This window comes from Spinacia oleracea, chromosome 4, assembly GCF_020520425.1.
Source record: "Spinacia oleracea cultivar Varoflay chromosome 4, BTI_SOV_V1, whole genome shotgun sequence".
NCBI classification, from domain to species: domain Eukaryota; kingdom Viridiplantae; phylum Streptophyta; class Magnoliopsida; order Caryophyllales; family Amaranthaceae; genus Spinacia; species Spinacia oleracea.
This window is the reverse complement of record NC_079490.1, coordinates 3328774-3351244: the sequence shown is the minus strand read 5'-3', so window position 1 is coordinate 3351244 and position 22471 is coordinate 3328774. Positions and strand designations below refer to the sequence as shown.

General features: G+C 37.1%; 3 protein-coding genes across 3 annotated transcripts in view; 1 reads left to right on the top strand and 2 right to left on the bottom strand.

Moving 5' to 3' along the window:
* Positions 1 to 10481, bottom strand: part of LOC110783360 (uncharacterized) — a 39661-nt gene extending 29180 nt beyond the window's left edge. The window contains exons 1-2 of the mRNA XM_056843756.1: positions 10333 to 10481; positions 9267 to 9663 (exon numbers count right to left, since the gene is read on the bottom strand). Coding sequence (XP_056699734.1) covers positions 9267 to 9434 — 168 coding nt within the window. The 5' untranslated portion in view covers positions 9435 to 9663; positions 10333 to 10481. The remainder of the gene's footprint in view (positions 1 to 9266; positions 9664 to 10332) is intronic.
* Positions 10482 to 13140: 2659 nt separating this feature from the next.
* LOC110783267 (uncharacterized) lies at positions 13141 to 13626 on the bottom strand. The gene has a single exon (XM_021987576.1). The coding sequence runs from the start codon at positions 13624 to 13626 to the stop codon at positions 13141 to 13143; it is 486 nt and encodes a 161-aa protein (XP_021843268.1).
* Positions 13627 to 16202: 2576 nt separating this feature from the next.
* Positions 16203 to 17757, top strand: LOC110783251 (uncharacterized). The gene is made up of 3 exons (XM_021987559.2): positions 16203 to 16328; positions 16806 to 17206; positions 17345 to 17757. Exons 2-3 carry the CDS (start codon positions 16817 to 16819, stop codon positions 17531 to 17533), a joined length of 579 nt encoding a protein of 192 aa, XP_021843251.1. The 5' UTR covers positions 16203 to 16328; positions 16806 to 16816; the 3' UTR covers positions 17534 to 17757.
* Positions 17758 to 22471: the final 4714 nt, after the last annotated feature.

Sequence of the window (22471 nt, the reverse complement as noted above, 5' to 3'; positions counted from 1 at the left end):
ACACAAACATTCCAAGAGTTTTGCATTCCTAAAACGTTTTAAAGAGTTTTTCTAAAAACAAATTTGTGTCCTAGTTTAATCCAAGTTCCTAAAGTTCTTTATAAATATACTTAAGCTTATTAATATCTAGAGTTCTCAAAACTAAAATTTTATTCAGATTAGAGAGGATAGAGTTATCTTGTAAAGGCTTAGAGTTTAAGTCTGAGAGAAAGCGAAGAAAATCGAGTTGTAATCTAAGTAGGTTACTGTGAGGAACTCGAGTTGGAGAGTTATTGTAATCGAGGTATTACCATAATATAAAGGAATTCTTTTCTTGATTAGTGTCAAGAAGTTTTCTAAATTGTTGCTGATCATTGTGAAGGATGGGTTTATGCTACGAGGGAATGAAATAAACAACCATATAAAGATAGATAAAATTAGATGTAGTAATATATATTTCTATCATATTTTCTCGACGGTACAAAACCAAGGGGATGGCGTTGTTTATTTATTCACTATATATATGTAAGCAGCATATATATATATAGTGTACGTACATAGTATACGTAGTACATAGTATATAAAAGGCTATTTAATAATAATAGTAGGTGCTTAATCATTTAATCGATCACGTCTTAGTTTTTGTTGTTGATCGAACGTGAACTCATGAAGGAATTCACTTATTGAAATCATAACCAAAGCGGACGGAAATCGCAGCCATGGAACCATCACAGTTATTAATTTGAGCAAAGGCTGAAGCACCTATGTCGCTATCCCAGTATCGACTTGTATCCTTTGATGCATCTAGCTTTTGTAAAATTTCACGATCTGGCATTTCTTTGATCCTGTCTAGATCCCCAGCTTCCACGTGATGAGTCATATTTGTATAGGGTATTTTAGGCGCATTTAGGTTGCATTAATAGGCATTTATATCATTTTAGTTGCATTTAGGATCACATTTGCATAAGTTATCGTTGTCGTACTCTATTACGCCCCGTTTGTGTTTTCTTAATGTTTCAGGTGATTTTACGGTCATTTGGATGCTTTCGGAGTGTTATGAGTTGATTTGGATGATGAACGGATGGAATGTTGACTCGAGGATCATTGCATGTCTCTAGGGATAATTTTGAGTCAACAACGAAGCTAAACGCTATTTTTCTAAGCATCAAAACGGACAAGCGTTCACTCTTTTGATGATATCTCAAGTTCTACAAGTCGGAATGAGACGAATTTGATTGGGCTAGAAAGTAGACTTCAAGAGCTTTCCAACGACAGGTCACACGTCCTTATAGGCATTGTAGAACAAGAGTTATGACATAAACAAGATGGCTCGACTATCCGATTCGCCTACGGCCCAAAACGCAGGCCCAACTCTCCTCCTTGGGCGCGAAAACCAGCGACCAACCAGCGGGCCCGCTGGTTTCTGCGCCCAAGTGATTTCCGCGCGTGTTTTGGTCTTCGTGATCGTCCAATTAAATCTTAGCTTATGTAATTGTTATTTTTTCCTATTTTGTTTAGAATTTGAGAAGCATATAAATACTTCAAGGGAATGCTTTTATCCCTCATGCTTTTATTTCCTTTAGGTTTTAATTCTCTTGGAACTCCTCTCTCACGTTTTTTTTCTCTCTTTTCTTTTTCATGAACCATAGTTTTTCTACAAACTCCATTAATGTAATTCTTTGAGGTATTATTGATTTTCGTTTTTATTTTATTTATTGCTTTTAATTATGTTTTCATTCTTAGATTTGATTTTCATTATTCGTTTCATGATTGAGTAGTTTCTTTTCTAGGGTTTGGGAATCCATGTTTATATTATGAATCCTTATTATTATTGTTGATGGTTTGATTATTCATTGATATTTCTAGTTGATTAGGTTTATATTGTTAATCTTTGCAATCTGATCAATTGTTTGATTAAATCATGCTAATAGGATTTAGAATCGAAAGATCGAATTTTAGAGGCTTACCTACAACTAGCAATTCTGATTATGTTAGCGATCGTACTGCATATGTTGAATTGAGAGTGTTAAGACCCGACCGTAGGATTAACTTGTGCTCTAGATAATTTGAATATTTGAGTTGTTGATGATGTTTTGATTGATTCTGAACTATGAACATGGTGAACCGTTGCCCTAGATCTTTTAGTTTATTTTTCTATTTATTTTAGTTTAAACATTGAATCCTAAATTTCGTGACATTGTTAGTTTCGCCATACCTTGGAAGCTAGATTTAAATAGCCATCTCTCTGTGGATTCGACCCTGCTTACCCTACTACATTGTTAGGAGGTTTCGTTAGGATTTTATTTTTGACGGGTGTACGACAGCCTATCAAATTTTGGCGCCGTTGCCGGGGAGACGGTTTTATTTTTCTTTTTAGCTTTTATTTTTGGTGAGGCTACGTTGTATATAGTTTTTTGGTTTGTGTATAGAATTCCTTTTTTTAAAAAAAATACACATGGCTTCTATTTGTTTTCCTCAATTCGAGAATGAAGTGTTTTGGAGGTATTATTATAGACTCGGAGATTTTCTTGGTCCAAATCATCTTTTTGAACAATGGGAACTATGTATGGTGATTTATGAGGGATTGAATGAAGATACAAGATTGTTGTTGGATTCCATGAGTAGTTATATATTTGTGGAGAAGACTCCAGAAGAGTGTTGGGATTTGATTGAGCAATTAGCTAGGGATACATATGAGTGGGAGATGACAATGCTTGTTGAACCTACTCTGCAAAATTTCTCTTTTCCTATTCCTCAAACTCACACCCCTCCCCCGTATTATTGTTCTTGGTGTCATTGTCATGACCATGATACTTCTCTTTGTCCCTATAGCGAGTCATATGTTAGAACTGTCAACCCTTTCCTTCGATTTAATACGCAAAATTTCCAACTCGAACCATCTTATTATGACATGAAAATCCTTTATAATGATGATGATGATGATGATGGTGGATTTTTTGAGAATCTTAGTTCATTAGAGGAAGGTTATCATTTGGCTTTTGGTACTGATGAGGAAAAGTTGGATATAACGGAGACTTTGGAGGATGAAGAATCACTAATGGTTGTAGAATCGATGGTTGAGAAACCGTTGGTTGCGAAACTTTTGGTTGACGATTTTAGTGACGAGTTTGTTCACGAGGGTGGAATTATAGGTAAAAGCATCAATGTTGAGCCTATATCTCCTTCCGCCTATGTCCCGTTCTCGCGGAGGCTTGATCTTTTTCCTACATCCCCCATGTTAAGTCTTTCGCACTTTATCAATAGGTCTCCATTCCATGATACATTTGACCTTGCCGACCTTGATGCTCATTCTAAAACGTTTACATTGCCCGAGGAGCAATTAGAGGGAAGTTGTAAATATTCTCCTTTTTCTTTTTCTTTTGATTTTTCCTCTACTTCTGATTCTTTTTCTTTTGGTTTTATTTTTTCTGTTTATTTATCTAATACCCTATATGCGAGGATGAATTTGGTTTTACTCAAGCCATACGCAGTGCTCAATGACATGTTTGCAGGGGCATTTGATAAATTACTCAAGGCGTTGGATTCTTCTGATTAACAATTTGAGTGGAGTCAAGCTAATGACTTAAAACGAGCGCTTATCGGGAGGCAACCCGATTCCTATCTTTCCCTCATTTCAATTTTCTTTATCTATTTCCATTTTATTTTTATTTGGTTAATTTATTGGGGAAAAAAAAAAAAACAACAAAAGCACAAAAATATTTTCCTTTGAGTTCACTTGAATTCATAATTTCCTTTTTAGATTAGTTTTCGTTAATCGTATTTATTTATTTATTTTGCGTTTAATTTTACTAACGATTTTTTTCCTTTGAGTTCGCTTGAATTCATATTTTTATTTCATTTTTAGATTAATTTTTCTTTAATCGTATTAATTTATTTATTTTTGTGTGTTTAATTTTTATTAACAATTCTAATTTTTGAGTTTAGTGGTGCTTGATTTTTTTTAGGATGTGTAGGTGCACGATCAAGTTAATTCCTAGAATTTTGATGCATCGACAAGCCTTAGAAACTCGCCCCAACACACGCGCTAACCAGCCCCCTCGTTGGCTCAGTCGCTGCTCGTGTGCGCGTTTTCCAGCGCGTAGGCAGCGGGCCCGCTGGCTTGTTAGCACCCAAAACTTGCACTTACTGCCACACCCGCTGGCGGACCAGCGCCCTAGCTGGATTTCCCTCCCAACCAAATTCAAAAAAAAAAAAAAAAAAAACTCAGTCTTTCATCACCTACTACCTCCCTCAGCCTTCTCCAACATCAGTGAACCGCACCACCATTACTCGCCGTCAACTTCTCCCCACCATCAGCTAACTGCCGGCGGCGCTGCACCGGTGGTCGGAGAAGCACCAGCCAACCACCTTCCATCACCCACGACGCCCTCGCCTTCTCTCCTCGCCCATCCGCCGCACCGACAGCACCCCACCGCCAAACTCCCTCCTGCCACCATCCCCGTCTTCACCAACCAGCAGTTACGCCGGCTCTCCACCTTCACCACCGGCGGACAGCGCCACCACTTCTCCCTCACTCGCGCACGCCCAGCCATTCACCTCCACTCGCGCATTCTCCTTCCTCACCCACCTTCCCTTCGCGAACCACCTTCTTTCCAGCCACACCAGACCACCGCCGCCGGCCGCCTGCAATTCGGTGGTCGGCGCGCCGCACCACCAGCCCGCATCTGCCACCTTCCCTCCTCCTCTAATCCTCTCCAATCTCCCATATTCACCATTATTTTGTTTTTGAATTTTAAACCCTAACTTTTGAAATCAATTTGGGGGTTTTTGATTCTTTGTGGGCATTGACAAATTGTGTAGTATTGTGGCTCGTTTGCGGAATTCACGTGAGTTCGCAACTAAATTATGGTCTTTGCGATGCATACAAGATATTAAAATTTTAATTTTTCTAAAGTTTATTCACTTGAATCATTTTTTGAAAAGAAAATTGAAATTTTGATTACAATATTGGTTGTTGAATTCAAATGGTTGTCGTTGTTGTGAATATTATATGAATTATTTGTTGAGATTGGTTAACGTTTGTTGGTTGTTGAGTTTGAATTATTAGCATTGGGCGAATATTGTCATTGCTTGGATTGCTTGTTGGGATTGATCGTGGAATCTTGAATTATGCACCATCTTGGTTGATTGGAGTATTTTAAATCGTGGTTGTTGTATCATGAAAACAACTAAACCCACTAGCTATCACCCAAATCCACCACATCTATGGATAATGGTTCTTTGCGTCGTCAGTTTGAAGCTTCTGGCCACACTGCTTCTATTGTCGACAGTTCTACCGAGTCATCCTCGGCAGACGAGCCTCATCACGAGTGAGCACTTTCCATCCCTCTCCCTTGTTTGAGTTATATTGTTGCTATTTTCACAGTGAGGGCACTGTGTTTTGCTTAGCTTGGGGGAGGGATATCTATCTTTGTTGCTTTCTAGTATAGTTTTATTGTTTTGTTTAGGTGTTGTACGCTTTGTACCATCCATTAGGGGTGGGAGTTTACGTGCAACGAAAAAAAATGTACTGCTTTCCTAGTGTTATTGTTCAATTTAGTTGCATTCTTACTTGCATTCATATGTCTTTATACCCTGCATTGTGCAATTGACTTTCAAACTATGTTCGGGCTTTATTTGACTCTCTTGAACTTCTTTTGAACTTAGTTATGATTCTGAAATTCAGTCGGTCATGCTATACATTGATAACTGCTTGGCATTGTGTGAACCAATTGAATGGTATGCGGTAAGATGTTGGTCTCGTGTCAAGAATAGCTAGCCAATTATCTTGCAGGTCACCTTACTATGTGTTTGTGTGATTGATGTGACTTGTTATCGTATGATTTTGGCTTGAGATTCATTAGTAGTTTAGTTGCAACTCACGCATGCCGCGTATGACAGAGGCCATTCTCTTAGGAAGCCTTCAGACGAATTTAGAAACATCAGTTCCTGCCTTTCATACCCATGTTGTAGCCTTGTCTGTTTATTGTTTTAACTCCACAAAATTGAGCCCTATTAGCCCCGTTGGTTACTTGTCCCGAATCTAGCTTGGGGGAGCTTCGGTGTTCGTAATGGTTTCATTGATGTTGATTGATTGGCACACTAAGCCAATAGTTCGTGGTTCGAGGCTATGTTTGGATTTGTGGTTCGGAAATGGTGTATATTATTGTTGGCACCCAAGCTTGTAACAGTTAGCATTAGATTTATTATGTACTTTCGATTTCATTATCTAGTTTCATTTTCATACCAAAATAAATAAATAAAAAAAAGAAAAAAAAGAAGAAAAAAAGAAGAAAAAAAATAGAAAAAAAAAGAAAAAAAAAAGAGAGAAAAATCAAAAAAATATGTTTCGTTTTTGTATGTAGTCTGAAAGCTGGGAAAGGGGAATGAAGAAAGATCATTGACATTATATTATGTTTTTCCCTTGGTTATAACTTGGTTGATTGTTCGGGTTTCATGGTTCGATGGAGTTGGATTTGCGGCATTATCACGCCGACGCATATAGTTCACATTTGCTCCCCAAGTTGGACCTTACTCTCACTTTTTCCCAAATTATACCCTACCCTTCCTTTTCACCTAGCCCCATTACAAGCTTATTATAAAGACCTCTTGATCGGCATGTTTGTTTTGTGATTGAATGAAAATCGTTTCTTGCTATTGTCATCTTACCCCATGTTGCATCATATATTTATATTCTACAAGGTATGCGGCGACGACTAGCTTGATTGAGAATAGTTTGTGGCTAAGCTTGGTTGTTTCGATTGTGGATCACGATGCTTTGTGGTTCTATTTGTATCTGAGCTAGATTTCCGTCTCAATAACTCTGTTTGATTGTTTGCTCGAGAGTTAGGTTGGTCTTACCATGGTTTTATGAAAGTCATGTGCGTCTCGTTTCTCTATCTTTGGTTTAGTGTTGCTTGGGGACAAGCAACAGTCTAGCTTGGGGGAATTTGATGAGTCATATTTGTATAGGGTATTTTAGGCGCATTTAGGTTGCATTAATAGGCATTTATATCATTTTAGTTGCATTTAGGATCACATTTGCATAAGTTATCGTTGTCGTACTCTATTATGCCCCGTTTGTGTTTTCTTAATGTTTCAGGTGATTTTACGGTCATTTGGATGCTTTCGGAGTGTTATGAGTTGATTTGGATGATGAACGGATGGAATGTTGACTCGAGGATCATTGCATGTCTCTAGGGATAATTTTGAGTCAACAACGAAGCTAAACGCTATTTTTCTAAGCATCAAAACGGACAAGCGTTCACTCTTTTGATGATATCTCAAGTTCTACATGTCGGAATGAGACGAATTTGATTGGGCTAGAAAGTAGACTTCAAGAGCTTTCCAACGACAGGTCACACGTCCTTATAGGCATTGTAGAACAAGAGTTATGACATAAACAAGATGGCTCGACTATCCGATTCGCCTACGGCCCAAAACGCAGGCCCAACTCTCCTCCTTGGGCGCGAAAACCAGCGACCAACCAGCGGGCCCGCTGGTTTCTGCGCCCAAGTGATTTCCGCGCGTGTTTTGGTCTTCGTGATCGTCCAATTAAATCTTAGCTTATGTAATTGTTATTTTTTCCTATTTTGTTTAGAATTTGAGAAGCATATAAATACTTCAAGGGAATGCTTTTATCCCTCATGCTTTTATTTCCTTTAGGTTTTAATTCTCTTGGAACTCCTCTCTCACGTTTTTTTTCTCTCTTTTCTTTTTCATGAACCATAGTTTTTCTACAAACTCCATTAATGTAATTCTTTGAGGTATTATTGATTTTCGTTTTTATTTTATTTATTGCTTTTAATTATGTTTTCATTCTTAGATTTGATTTTCATTATTCGTTTCATGATTGAGTAGTTTCTTTTCTAGGGTTTGGGAATCCATGTTTATATTATGAATCCTTATTATTATTGTTGATGGTTTGATTATTCATTGATATTTCTAGTTGATTAGGTTTATATTGTTAATCTTTGCAATCTGATCAATTGTTTGATTAAATCATGCTAATAGGATTTAGAATCGAAAGATCGAATTTTAGAGGCTTACCTACAACTAGCAATTCTGATTATGTTAGCGATCGTACTGCATATGTTGAATTGAGAGTGTTAAGACCCGACCGTAGGATTAACTTGTGCTCTAGATAATTTGAATATTTGAGTTGTTGATGATGTTTTGATTGATTCTGAACTATGAACATGGTGAACCGTTGCCCTAGATCTTTTAGTTTATTTTTCTATTTATTTTAGTTTAAACATTGAATCCTAAATTTCGTGACATTGTTAGTTTCGCCATACCTTGGAAGCTAGATTTAAATAGCCATCTCTCTGTGGATTCGACCCTGCTTACCCTACTACATTGTTAGGAGGTTTCGTTAGGATTTTATTTTTGACGGGTGTACGACAGCCTATCACCACGTACACCTACAAAATTATGCATACACATTACGGAGTACGTACACTACAAGAATTTATATCTTTAACGACAATCTAATTACGACTGGTTAAAAATCCCGTCGCAAAAGCCTTTTGCGACGGGGCTAACAACCAAACAAAGAAGGGAACAACCGTCGCAAATTTCTTTTACGACGGTTTAACGGCGGGATTTTCCATTAACGACGACCCTCTTTTATGACGGGGACGACAGGAAATCCCGTCATTAATCAACGATTATTGGCCTTTAGCGACGGAATTTCCCGTCGATAATGGTACAATTTCTTGTAGTGACGTGGTACTAATTAAGCCTGTGACAATATACTCCCTCAGTACTTTTTTCTGGGGAAGATGAGAAATTTTTTATTTCCCCAATGAAAAAGTATGAGAGATAAATGCCTCAATAACATTAATTGGTTAAAATAATCTTTGGGCGTATATTAATAGATCAAATATTGACATCATTACAAAAATTTGTATATTTTATGACAACTTAATAACGACGGGTAAAAATCCCGTCGTAAAAGTGCTTTTGCGACGGGGATAACAACCCAACAAAGACGGGAACAACCGTCGCAAATGTCTTTTACGACGGGTTAACGACGGGATTTTCCATTAACGACGACCCCCTTTTATGACGGGTTCGCGATGGAAAATCCCGTCGTTAATCAACAATTATTGACCTTTAGCGATGGGATTTCCCGTCGTTAATAGTACAATTCACTTTGTAGTGCATAATATAAAAAGAAAAGTAGAAAACATGACGGGACACCCGGAATAAAATACGTAAAGAACAAAAAAGACAGAGGAAGTACTCAAAACCAATTATTTTATAGACAAATTTTGTTTACGTACCTTGTTAATTTTATTGGATTTGTCCCAAGCCATGAGCCATGCTAAACCAGGATAGCTAATATATATAATTGCACCCTTGGAGTTTGACACAGGAAGACTACTAGTACCCTTGTGCACAAACGTACCAATACCATATTTCTTAGCTATCTTAGAAGGAGGTAGATCCATGAATTTTCCAGTCCATGAAGTTATTTTCTCAAGCTTTATATCCAAATGAGAGACATTCTCCACCACTCCTATGATCAAAACCTCATGATCTTGGCTCTGAGTACACCGCCTTTTCTTTGATGTTTTTTTGCCTTCATCATTGCCTCTCCGATCGCTGCTTTCTCCTCGTCGGATAATTGGTTCACGCCATGATCAGCTTGTTGCATCGAAGCCATTATTAATTATATTGCTTCACGTACGTAATTAATGGAAAGAACAAAAAAAAATATTAGTAATTATTTTTATCATTATTAATTAATGTCATGTGAAAATCACAAATATATATATGCAAATTGCACATGAATATTGGAACATAAAATCATTAAAGATGGTTGTGGGCTGGGCCAGCACGAGGCCCAATACGAGCAAGAAGTCATGAGTCGGACCTGGGCCTCATTTTTTTGGACAAAATAAGACAAGGCACAACATGATTAATTTAGTAATAATTTTTATCATTATTAATTAATGCCATGTGAAAATCACAAATATATACCCAAATTGCACATGTATTATGTATATATACTGCAACTAAAAGCCATTAAAAAACACTTCAAGAATGTGTATCTTTTATGACAATCTAATAACGACGGGTAAAAATTTCGTCGCAAAAGGGCTTTTACGACAGGGATAACAACCCAACAAAGACGGGAACAACCGTTACAAATGTCTTTTACGACGGGTTAACGACAGAATTTTCCATTAACGACGGCCCCCTTTTATGACGTTTTTGCGACGGAAAATCCCGTCGTTAATCAACAATTATTGACCTTTAACGACGGGATTTCCCGTCGTTAGTAGTACAATTTCTTGTAGTGAAAGTATACTTCGTATAATATATAAAAGAGGAAAGAAAGCATACCTTTAATTAGCTTAATTCTAGTAAATGAAAATGAAAATGTTTATGCAATGCACAAATACCCTAGGGTGTCCCCAGTGGTGTATTTATAGCTCGACTAAATATTCATCGATATAACTGTTGCCGTACTTGATACGAAGTAACGTGACCACACAACTGACACTATTGACCAATAATAAACGAATAAGAATAACATGTGCTATAAATTTACAAATGTCCATTTATGGAATAATATATATACATATTCTTCAATTGGTGCTAAAATGCTTAACTTTTTAAATAAAAACAACTTTATCTTATTCTCTACTAGGACTTGGGATCCCTCAAAGTTACGAAGGTCACATACCCCCTCCAACGTCAACTAAGCTTTGTACAGAGTTTTATGCGATAAGTTGATGTAGTCTTATCGATCTATTACTTCCTCCGTTTAGAAATACTCGCAACGTTTGGTCTTTTTACATTATTCACATATTTTTCTTTGACTATTGTTGGTGATTTATATGTCAGATAAAATATAATCATAAGTGATGTTGTTAGATTCGTCTCACTGTGTAATGAAAGCCAGTGGCGAAGTCACCACTACAAGAATTTGTACCATTAATGACGGGAAATCCCGTCGCTAAAGGCCAATAATCGTTGATTAACGTTGAGATTTCCTGTCGTGAACCCGTCATAAAAGGGGGCCTTCATTAATGGAAAAACTCGTTGTTAACCCGGCGTAAAAGACATTAGCGACGGTTGTTCTCGTCTCGTCGTTAACCTGGCGTAAAAGACATTAGCGACGGTTGTTCTCGTCTTTGTTTGATTGTTAGCTCCGTCGCAAAAGACTATTACGGCGAAATTTTTGACCCGTCGTTATTAGGTTGTCATTAAAAATACAAATTCTTGTAATGCACATTACGTATAAATATGTATTTTTAGACAAATCCGAAAATTGTGTAAAGAATCTGAGTTGTAAAAAAAGAACAAGAATAACTTTGAAAAGGGTATAAATAAATACTCCGCGTTAATAATATTACAAGAATAATTCTAAAAAGGACATTACAAGAATTAACCACGACTTGTATCAAAATATAAGGGGGACCGAGGATAAGATACGATGTCCTTGCTTATCCCTTGAATGAATGTGTTATAGTCATGAGATTCACATAATGGTTTGAGATTTAAATCTTTTCAACTAATTAATAAAGATCATAACTAATGAAATGGTAAGTATTGCTTTACGGCTTCGCTACTACAATCAAGAAAAACGCAATACAAATATAGTGTAATAAATTATTTTATTGGTTGATGATAAATGTCGTAAGTTGTGATAATATTTAATCAGAGGCGGTTGCATGTATTCATGACACATAAACATGACATGTCATCATTGCGGCACGGCTTAAATGTTGCATGTTGCGACCTTTATCATTTTCGTATTTTATTTTATCAGGTAATGGGTTATAATCTTCTCTTTGTAATTTGTGAATGAGTTTGAATAAAATCACGTCCTCCATATTTCTCATATTCTAATATTTTTTCACGAATAAGGATCAAGCTAGTCGACAAGCCGAGTTAAGTTTATATGTTAACACCATATCGAACATTAATTATGATCATAGGTATAATCCTAGGTGCTTGTACTTTAGTATATTTATACATTATCAATTTTAAATACTACAACTCCTGGATTTTGGTTTTATTGTGATAGTAGTGATTACCTATATTGTTTGGTTTTCTGAAATTTCCATTATGATTTAGATCTTTAATCGTTAGCTAATACCATTATATCTTGGTATGTCATTTAAGTTTTTCAAGCAATATCATCTTCTAGCTACAATACGCTCCAATTGTTAGCAATAAGTTGTATGAGATTTTTACTTTTTGTTCTTTATTTTATTGATACGTAAATATTTTACGTATAATTAGGAAAAATAAAATAAAAAATTCCTTAGTAAAACGCCAACGATCTGCATCGAGGAAACCTTTATATTTGTTCTATGTCCTTTCTCATACTGTCTTCGATGAATTAGGGACTGATAATTTGTTTGTCTTGCACTCCCAACGAATGGTTTTTGAAATTGTTAATTTCATATTACAAATAAAATAGTTTATTGGAGCCAACCCAGTAGCGGATCCAGAAATTCAAGATAGTGGGGTCACTATTTAAAAACTGATAAGATTTTCACTAAAATTATGTATTTTTTTTAAAAAAAATGAAAATTTAACTATAAAAAAAGAAAAAAAATCAAGTGGGGGCAAGGACCCCCCTAAGAGGACCGTGGCTCCGCCACTGAGCCAACCTAATTTCGCATTTCAACTCCATTGGCCGAGCTAATAACTTGTGATTTTTAAAATTGCAAGCAAGCCTCTAAATACAACCATTGAAGTTGCTCTGAGGGGAAAACAACACTTCATAGGTTTTAACACCATGTCCTCAATGTTGTCTTTGAGGTCTCTGCAGTCCTCTGTGAGGTGGCCGTGTTCATTATGGAAATCGCAAAATTTCTTGACATTTCTTTCCCTACTCTGCATTGGTGGCGGCCTTCTCCAACCGTCCATCTTGTTGTTTATGTTGTAAATCGCCGTCCGCGGTGTGTTCAGCGGCGTATAATTATCAAAAAGTCCTCTTGACTCCCTTCTATCTTGTCGAGGTCTCTGCCCCTGGGGATTGGCATTCCTGTTGTTCTGGTTTTTCTGGCTTGCTCCTTGCTGGTTGTTATTCTGGTGAAAATTGTTTCCTCCTCTTCCCGCCTGGGGGTTGTTAAAGTTTGGATTGTGCCCGGCATTTCCGCCGGTTGCCATTGTTACATTGGAGATCTTCATCATTTAATCCCCCCTTATGTATTCATTTGCCTTGTGTAGGACATCGCCCAGATTAGTGTATGATTTACGGCTGAGGTATTTCTTGAATTCACACTCTTGCATTCCTCTCATCAAAACCAGAACCGCCACCTCCTGCTGCAGGTTGGGGATAGTGATTGACTCGTTATTGAAGCGGGTGAGATAGTCTCTCAACGGGTCTCTATCTCTTTGAGCGAACGACATTAGCTCTCCCGACGATTTCTTTCTTTTCTGCTTGCTCACAAAGCGTGACAAAAATGCCGCCTGCAGTTGTCTGAAGCTGTAAATGGACTGAGCCTCTATGCCCTTATACCAGCTCGCTGCGACTCCTAAGAGTGTGGATGGGAACACCTTGCACCACATGGCGTCGGAATCTGTGTACAACATCATGTGTTGTTCGAACGTGGTGCAGTAATCCTCTGGATCCGTCGTACCATCGTATTTTCCAGTCGGGATTTTTATCTTCTCCATCCTTTCTTCTAGAATTTCTCGTCATAGGGGAGAATCTTTTGGCTGGATTGTCTGCCGCCTAGCTACTTGTAGCACCGGCGCCCTTCGCTCATATTCTGCGATGGGGTGTTGCTCTGTTTCACGCCATTCCGTTTCTTGCGGATCCGAGCGTTTTCTTTTTTCCGTGGTGTTTCCTTCATTGAGGGCGGTTAAGAGATCCCTAACAGGCAAGTGGGGATTTGCCGACCTGGTCTTTCTTAGACTGCCGACTGAACCTGGCTGCTGTGAGGCTGGTAATTCTGATAAAGCGGTCATAACCGCCGACAGTGTTTTCAACTGCTCTCCAGTGAATACTTTCGATAGAGGAGACAGGCGCTCCTGCAGCGTCTGTTCTAAGGGTGTTTTTGGTTGCTCTCTTACAGGGCTTTCCATTTCTAACTCATCATCATCTTCTACTGTGAAATCTTTTTGTGCCGCTATCGGGATGTTTTATGTTGCTGGGCTTAGGATTGGCTGCGCTTGTAATGGATGGGCTGGGTTTATAAGTGAGGGTTGGAATTTGGAGACTCTTGCTGATTGTGGAGTTGCTGTTTTTTCCTGGCTTTTCTTTGATTTTTTACCGTCTTTCAGTGAGAGATCCATGCTGATTGTTCTACTGTTACAAGGGATGAGGTCCCCTCCTTCTAGCGCCAATTGTTCCGGGTGTGGAATGAGAACAGCTGACTGTGGGATACTAGATTCCTGGTGAGAGTGCCGGTTGATATCTGCACAACAGATTGGATTAACTAGACTCGGGGGTGGTTCGAGGATCCCCCCTCCGATGCCTAAGTAAGATTACTGAGGGATTAGGAAGTGATTAAGAGATAATCAAAGAGTGAGAGAGAAGTGTGTTTAAGTGTTTGTGTACCTCATAGAAATAAATGAGGTGCTTCTTATATAGACCAATCCAAAGGTACGGTCACGTGGGTCCCTTGTGGTGAGATAATGACCTGTGTGACAGTGACCCATGGCCGATCAAGGTTGGCCGTCTTCGTGATATTGCCGATTGGATATTATAAATAAGCCGGTAGTAGTTGTTTGCCTTTGACGACCGGATTACCTGTAGGACAATACTTGCTTACGGGAAGTCCTACCGGTATCAAGTAATGCCGGTAGGACACCCCGTACAATAACTAAGGAATTGAAGTGTATTAAACGAGCGATGTTGGAGGCGTTAGCTGTTGGCCGGTATGGCTCATTCTTGCGATCATGTTGAGGATCTACTTGTTTATTTGGAACTAGTTTTATATATATTTGCATTAGAGTAAGATTAGCGCTAGTCTGAGCTAAGACTACCACACCATCTTTTAATTTATTTTCAAATTTTCAGATTCTTGCCTTTCAGACTTACTTAATTTTTTCCCTTCACCCCTTGTACTCATTCAAGACTTCTCAAACTTGTGAAAATAAAAAAAATAAAAAAATAATAATTAACAAGGAATTTACTGTTTAAACGTCTTAAGTAGAGTCTTGATATTCCAAGACTCTTGCTCAGACTTTTGTCATACTCTCCCACTTAAATGGAAAGTATGAGGTTAATACTCAATAAGACTATTTCCTATACTATTGCTCGTACTAGCGCTAATCTTACTCTTAGTATATCTTAACCTGAAATAACATGAGGCTTTATAGATGTCTTATGGCCATTCTCCTGCTTAACGATCTATTAAGTTTATAAAGGAGGTGGCTATGGCGGTGGCCAGAAACCACGATAAGAAACGACTATGAGACAACCTAAGAGGTTGTGACTTTGTAAGTAGAGGGCTACTATCACGGAGAAGATGGTTAATACGGAAAAACAGAATCCACTGTCCTAGTACACCAGGCTTGGACAATGTCCAAAATTCTACGTATAGGTAAATATTTTGAGACATTTTTCATCCATAAATTAGAGCATTAGCAGGTTCATCAAGCTCATTTACGTGCTAATTCGGCGGTAGAGAACGGTGTCAACTCTGCGATGTATCATTTGGAGCCAGATTAATTTTTTGTTTCTTAGTTTTTTTTGGGTGTGTTTTTAGTATCTTAATCCTTTGTAGAAAAAAAAAAAGAAAAAAAAATAGTAATTAAGTATTGCTCTATGGCTTTGCTACTGCAATCAAGAAAAACACAGTACAAAAACAGTTGATATTATAAATTTATACAATGAGACGATTATAACAAGACACCAAATGATTATTTTTTTTCTTAAGTATACATCACAATTGATAGTCCAAGTAGATTATATAAATAGTGCCAAAAGTCAATTGTGTTATGTAAGAAAACGGATGAAGTATAATTTATTGCTTAATTAATCAATTAGGCTAAGAAACATGAAAAATGCTTAGCTTGTACATTAATGATGGTATGGTTGTCAAATCAGATCACTAGTAAACGATCCAGATCACGTAGAAAAAGGACAATGTCGAGTCAATGTTTTTATTCGGATTAAAATTTAGAATACGTTACACATATTATTCCAAAACTAATGGACATATGTAAAAATTCGGTGTTATTCTTATTCCCTGAATGGATATTTTTTTGTGAATGGCATGAGTAATGTGTGTGTGTTTCTATTATGAAAATGCAAGAGTACGCAACCTTTTTCATCGATCATTTTTTTCTCTATAAATACAGCATTTGGGACACCCACCTTATTTGTGCAAAGCATAAACTTGTATTAATAACTACACTTATAGTATAAGGTATGCTAATTTATTTCCTCGATCTTCCTATTATTTGATAATATTTCTATCATTTAAATTAATATCTCTAATTACATATTACATCATTTCAATGATTTTTATACTTATCGTTTTAGTTTGTTTTCTAGTGTTCTTTACATTGTGATTTTATTATATTTTCTTTGTTGGCATGAAACTTTATTATATTACCTATTCACATATTCTGCATTTACTATTGTTGGTGATTTATATGTCAGATATAACATAGTCATGTGAGATCTTGTTAGATTCGTCTAAGTCAATATATACATACGTTCAAATATCAACTTTTTATAATTTTTGCTTAGAGGGAATTTAAGATATTAACTATCAAAATTGACATTGACATGCATGAAACTGATCAACGTTGTAAGTATTTCAAAACGGACGAATTGAAGTATAATATTTTATAACAGTAATCTAACAAGTACGTATTATGGGTTGACTTAATTTGTAAAGGAAACAATATAATGGCGTCGGTGCAACAATTTTCTGACAAGGAGAAAGCAGCAATCGGAGAGGCAATGAAGGAGGCAGAGTCGTTAATGTTGGCAAAAAACAAGAAAGCGGCGGCGGCGGCGGCGGCTTCGAGCCAAGATCATGGATTTTTGGTGATTGGCGTTATGAAGAATCTCTACTCTACCGCGATTGAGCGTTTGGGAGAAGAATGGAACTGGATGGGATCATTCGAGGATTCCCCTCCACAGAAAATCGAGAAAAATGGTATTGGTTCGTTTGCGCACAATAGTAAGCCTGAGGAGGAAGAGTGCAGCGGTGCATTTAAGTATTGTTCCGATTCTAGCTCAAAACTTAAACGTGGATGGATCTTGGCTTGGATGAAGTACAAAGGAAATAACAGGGTACGCAAAATGCAAAGAAATTAGATCAAAAGATTAAAGATAGAAATACATGAGACTCAATCATTAGTACATATTTTATATTTATACATCCTTTTTGTGACTAGGATGTTAGAAATAATATGTTTGAGTTGTATGTAGGTGTACGTGGAAGCTGGGACTCAACACAGGATCAATCAGCTAAAGGAGAGTGACATTAAATACAAACTAAAAGTATCCGGCCCTACTAGTCGATACTGGGATAGCGACACAGGTGCTTCAGCCATTGCTGAAATCAAGGACTGGGAAGTTGACGGTGCTTTGATTGCTGTCAGCTTTGATCAGTTCTAAGTGAATTCCTCCACGAGTCCACCGTCGAAAAGACAAAAACTAAGACGTGATTAAATAATCCGTTTTCTCTATTATATACAAGTACGTACTACATTATAATATGTACACTATATATATGCTGCTAGCTTTATATATATAGTGGAATAAATAAACAACGCCATTCCCTTGGTTTTGTACTGCCGGAAGATATAATGAAATATATATACTACATCTAATTTTATCTATCTTTATATTGTTGTTTATTTCATTCCCCATATATATATATATATAATTGTATCTGCCTAAAAATCATACTATGTACTTTCAATTGCTGAGTTGTTATATGCAATGTAAAAACAAATCAAGGATAAAAAACGAGTCACATTTAATCATTATAATTAAAATAATATTTTAAAGTAATGTATAATTATGAATTTATATTACATAAAATATATTATTAGATTATAAATTGTGTATTTTTTAATTAAAGTGATGTATTTTTTTAATTGCACAAAAGTATATTATTAGATTATAAATTTTATGTTTTTAATTTGTAATTTATAAGACAAAAGGAAATATATATTTACTATAAATATAATGAATATTTGTTTCCTTCTTTATTTATATATTTTCATAGTAAAAATATTGAATTGATAGTATAAAAAATTTGATGACGTGTATCCTATATGGCACCAATAAATATCGACACGTAAGATTGCGACAACAAAATGTAGTCGCAACTTGCAACCTATATCATCGTCCTTAAAAATAAAAATACCCATTCTCATCCAAGAACCTGTAATTTGGTATCTCTCTTTAAGAACAAAAACAAAAACAAAATTTCTACAAGACCTTCTCTGAATCATAGGCAGACCTTTCCGAATAATGCGAAATAAATTGACTATTAAATGAAATACTCTGATCCATAAATAAATAAAAAAATCAAACAGTATAAATCTTACTCGATCCGTAGTTTTTTTGATTTTTCAAGGAAAAAGGAAATTTGTTCAAATTTCAATCTAATTACTTGATAAATTAATTAGGGTAATCAGTTTTCTTGATTTGTATTTCAGAATAGTGTATGGTTATATAGTACAACAGTGCGGGCTTGCAAGCTAATACAATAGATACAAAGATATCCCTAAAGCCCAAATACTATACATGGCCTAATACCCCCTCAAGTTGGAGCATGGAGATCACAAATGTCCAACTTGCGAAGTAGATAGAGGAAACGACGCTTGCCTAGAGCCTTTGTGAAAATGTCGGCAAGCTGTAATGCAGTAGAAACGTGACTAGGGGAAATGACGTTCGCTTGAATAGCATCACGAACATAATGACAATCGATCTCTATATGTTTCGTCCGTTCGCTCTGGTACCATGATAAATTAATTAGGGTAATCAGTTTTCTTGATTTGTATTTCAGAATAGTGTATGGTTATATAGTACAACAGTGCGGGCTTGCAAGCTAATACAATAGATACAAAGATATCCCTAAAGCCCAAATACTATACATGGCCTAATATTACTCCGTAATGATTTGAGATGATGATAATAAGGCTAAGTTTATGATTTTCTATGTTAGATGAAGAAGAATATCATGGAAATAGAATCATGTTCTTCATTAATACATGTTTTCCAGTTAAATTTCAATGGTTGATCGGTGTAACAGTTAGAAAATAGGAGAAGATATAAAGAAAGAGAAAATCGACAACAAATAGGAGAAGATATATAGAATCATGTTTTTCATTAAACTTCCAGGATATATTTCTCACTTCTCATCGACAACAAATCAACGATAGAGGTATCGTAAATCGAGGAAGAAAGCACGAAGATAGAAGGAGTTTTAATTATTATTATTTTTTAATTTTTTTAACTTAAAATTAATGGTCCAGATCAATCAACAACAATAAAGGGTTAAGATTTAGGATTTTATAGTGGCTACCATTTATTGTAGCCATTTAAAAGTCTTTCTTTATTTAATTGTTTCCTATAACAAATGAAAGTGTTACTTCCTCTGTTTTCCTAAGCTCCATCCGGCCACTTATATTTTGCGCGATCTTCAACGCACTACTTTGACCGCTCATATCTTTCAATATGATATTTAAAAAATATATAACAAAATAAATTTAAAATTTGATATTTTAAAAATATAAAACAAAATAAATTTAATAAGACATCTCGTGATACTTTTTTCTATACTACCGTCTACCTTCGTTTCAAAATTATCATTACACTTTCCGTTTAGTCCGGTTCATAATGTTACATGAAAATATATCAACTTACCCTTCTGACGTTCTCACGGTCTCTCACCCTCCAATGAGAAAATCCTTATAATGAGAAGAATGGGAAGCGATCTTAACCGTGCAATAGAATTTGATCTAACAACTACAATCTCGTGCTTACGAGTGGCCATTATTCAAAATAAAAACAAAACCCAGTAACCCACTACATTCAGCCGGTCAACCCACTCTTGGCTTTCTCTCTCCTCCAAATGTCGTTTGTCACTTCCCACACAAACAAAGCAGACAAACGTACTTATTCCAACACTGCACCAAAAAAGGAGTAAAAGAATGAAAAAAAGTAGCATAAAAACAACCCAAATAAAATTAAAAATCTATGACCTCTTTCTTTCACTATCTCTGCTTTCTTCTTCTTATTTCCATGGCAATAAAGGACCAAAGTCTGTTAGTAACAATAGTATGTAAATATTATTGGTCCATAATTAGCATTGTAAATATAGTAATGTGTAAACCCTAATTAACCATGTACACTATATATATGTTAATATTGAAAGCATAGCCTCCTAAGGGAGAATTCCATAATTCTACATGGTATCAGGCCTAACCCTAGGCTAATTAACCTTCCGACTGCTTTCTCTCTTTCTCCTCTGTTTTCTTCTTCTTCTTCTTCATCTCCCTTTGTTCTCACACCATGGTCGATAGTGATGATGGCGTTACTCCTCCTCCTCAACCACCAGTTGTTCACGCCTATCATCCCGCCTTGACTGCCACCAACGTCAAAGCACTGATCCCTCTCGTGCTTGACGCCGACAATGTCCAATATAGTCCATGGGCTACGCTGTTCCGTACCACGGCCAAGGTGTATGTTGTGTTAGATCATATTGATCGGAAAGTCAAGAGACCGAAGGATATGGATGATGACTTGTGGGAACGCCTATATGCTATTGTCCTTCAATGGATGTACGGGACGATCTCGAAAGACCTTCTTCTCAAGGTCTTGGACGACAATGCTACTGCTTTGGATATTTGGAACCGGCTTCGGAAAATTTTCCAAGATAACAAAGGCACACGGGTGGTTCTGCTTGAGAATCAATTTGGTAATGTTCGTATGTCTAACTTTGCTTCTCTTGATGAATATTGTCAGGCTCTCAAAACTATTTCCGACCAACTCGCGGCTCTTGACCACCCGGTTTCGGAGGAACGTTTAGTTCTTCAATTGGTTGGTAAATTGGATCCCGAGTACCGTACAATCGCAACAATCATTCGGCAAACTACTCCGCTGCCCACGTTCGATGAAGCATGTTCTACCCTTGATCTTGATCGGATGGGTCGACTTTCTGAAAAAGACGATGAACAGGGGTCGACGGTGATGCTTACTACCGCCACCAATGCTACTGTTGCTGCTCATTCTCAACCCTCGGCTAACAGTGGCGGCGGGGGTGGTGGCCGTGGTGGGGGCGGAAAGTCTGGTGGAGGCAAGAACAATAACAAAGGGAAGAAGCATCATCGTGGTTCTGGGTCTGGCTCGAGTTCGAATGCGAATGGCCAAGGTGGTCGTGGCCAGCAACATCAACAGAGTCAACAAATGGGTGTCAATCCATGGGCTAGCTTATGGGCCCAGCAATGGATGTACCCCCCCTGCCCAATTCCCTCCCAGCCTTGGAAGCATTCTGCTGGTCAACAACAGGGGATATTGGGCCCGGCACCCAGACCTGCTCACCAGCCCAATGGGGCATTTCTTATTCCAGGGAGCAATTACCAACCCACTGATCTTCCAGCATTTTTTAATGCAATGTCCATGCAACCACCGGACTCAAATTGGTACATGGACACGGGTGCTACTTCCCATCTCATGAATGGTTCAGGTATTTCTTCTTCTATTTTCAATTGTCGTAATTTGAATTCTCATATTATGGTTGGTGATGGCAATAAAATACCATTTAGGGGTTCCGGCACCACAATCCTACCAAAACCATTTCCTTCTCTTACTCTCAAAAATATTCTTTATGCCCCTAATATCATTAAGAATCTTGTTTCCGTTCGTCAATTCACTTCCGATAATTTTGTTTCTGTTGAATTTGACCCTTTTGGTTTTTCTGTAAAGGACCTTCAGACGGGGAAAATATTGACGAGATGCAATAGTGTTGGGACTCTTTATCCACTTTCCTCAGACAGATCATCATCTTCTCCATCTTCTTTTGCTGCTATCTCTTCTGACGTCTGGCACAATCGCCTTGGTCATCCTGGTCAGATACTTAGTTTTCTTAGAAATCAAAAATTAATTCGATGTAATAAAGGAAAAATTCCTACTGTTTGTCACGGCTGCCAGTTGGGCAAACATTGTCGTCTTCCTTTTTCAATTTCTATTACTAAGACTTGTGCTGCTTTTGATATTATTCACACCGATTTGTTTACATACCCTATTAATAGTCCTACAGGTTTTAGGTATTATTTACTTTTTTTGGATGATTTTTCTCATTATTTATGGGTTTTTCCTCTAAAATCAAAATCGGATGTGTTCTCCACTTTCGGCCGGTTCCATACTTATGTCAAAACCCAATTCGGGACTTCCATTAAGGCATTGCAATGTGATAACGGTCGTGAATACGATAATGAGAGTTTCACATTATTTTCCCATACCCATGGCATGATATGGAGACATTCGTGTCCTAATACTTCACCCCAAAATGGCAAAGCCGAGCGTATGATCCGGACTATT

Excerpts from the sequence above, each read along its gene's own strand:
- LOC110783267 (XM_021987576.1), bottom strand. The coding sequence starts at position 13,626 with ATGGAGAAGATAAAAATCCCGACTGGAAAATACGATGGTACGACGGAT.
- LOC110783251 (XM_021987559.2), top strand. The coding sequence starts at position 16,817 with ATGGCGTCGGTGCAACAATTTTCTGACAAGGAGAAAGCAGCAATCGGA. Across the intron at positions 17,207-17,344 it reads AGTACAAAGGAAATAACAGG|GTGTACGTGGAAGCTGGGAC; the intron begins GTACGCAAAATG and ends AGTTGTATGTAG.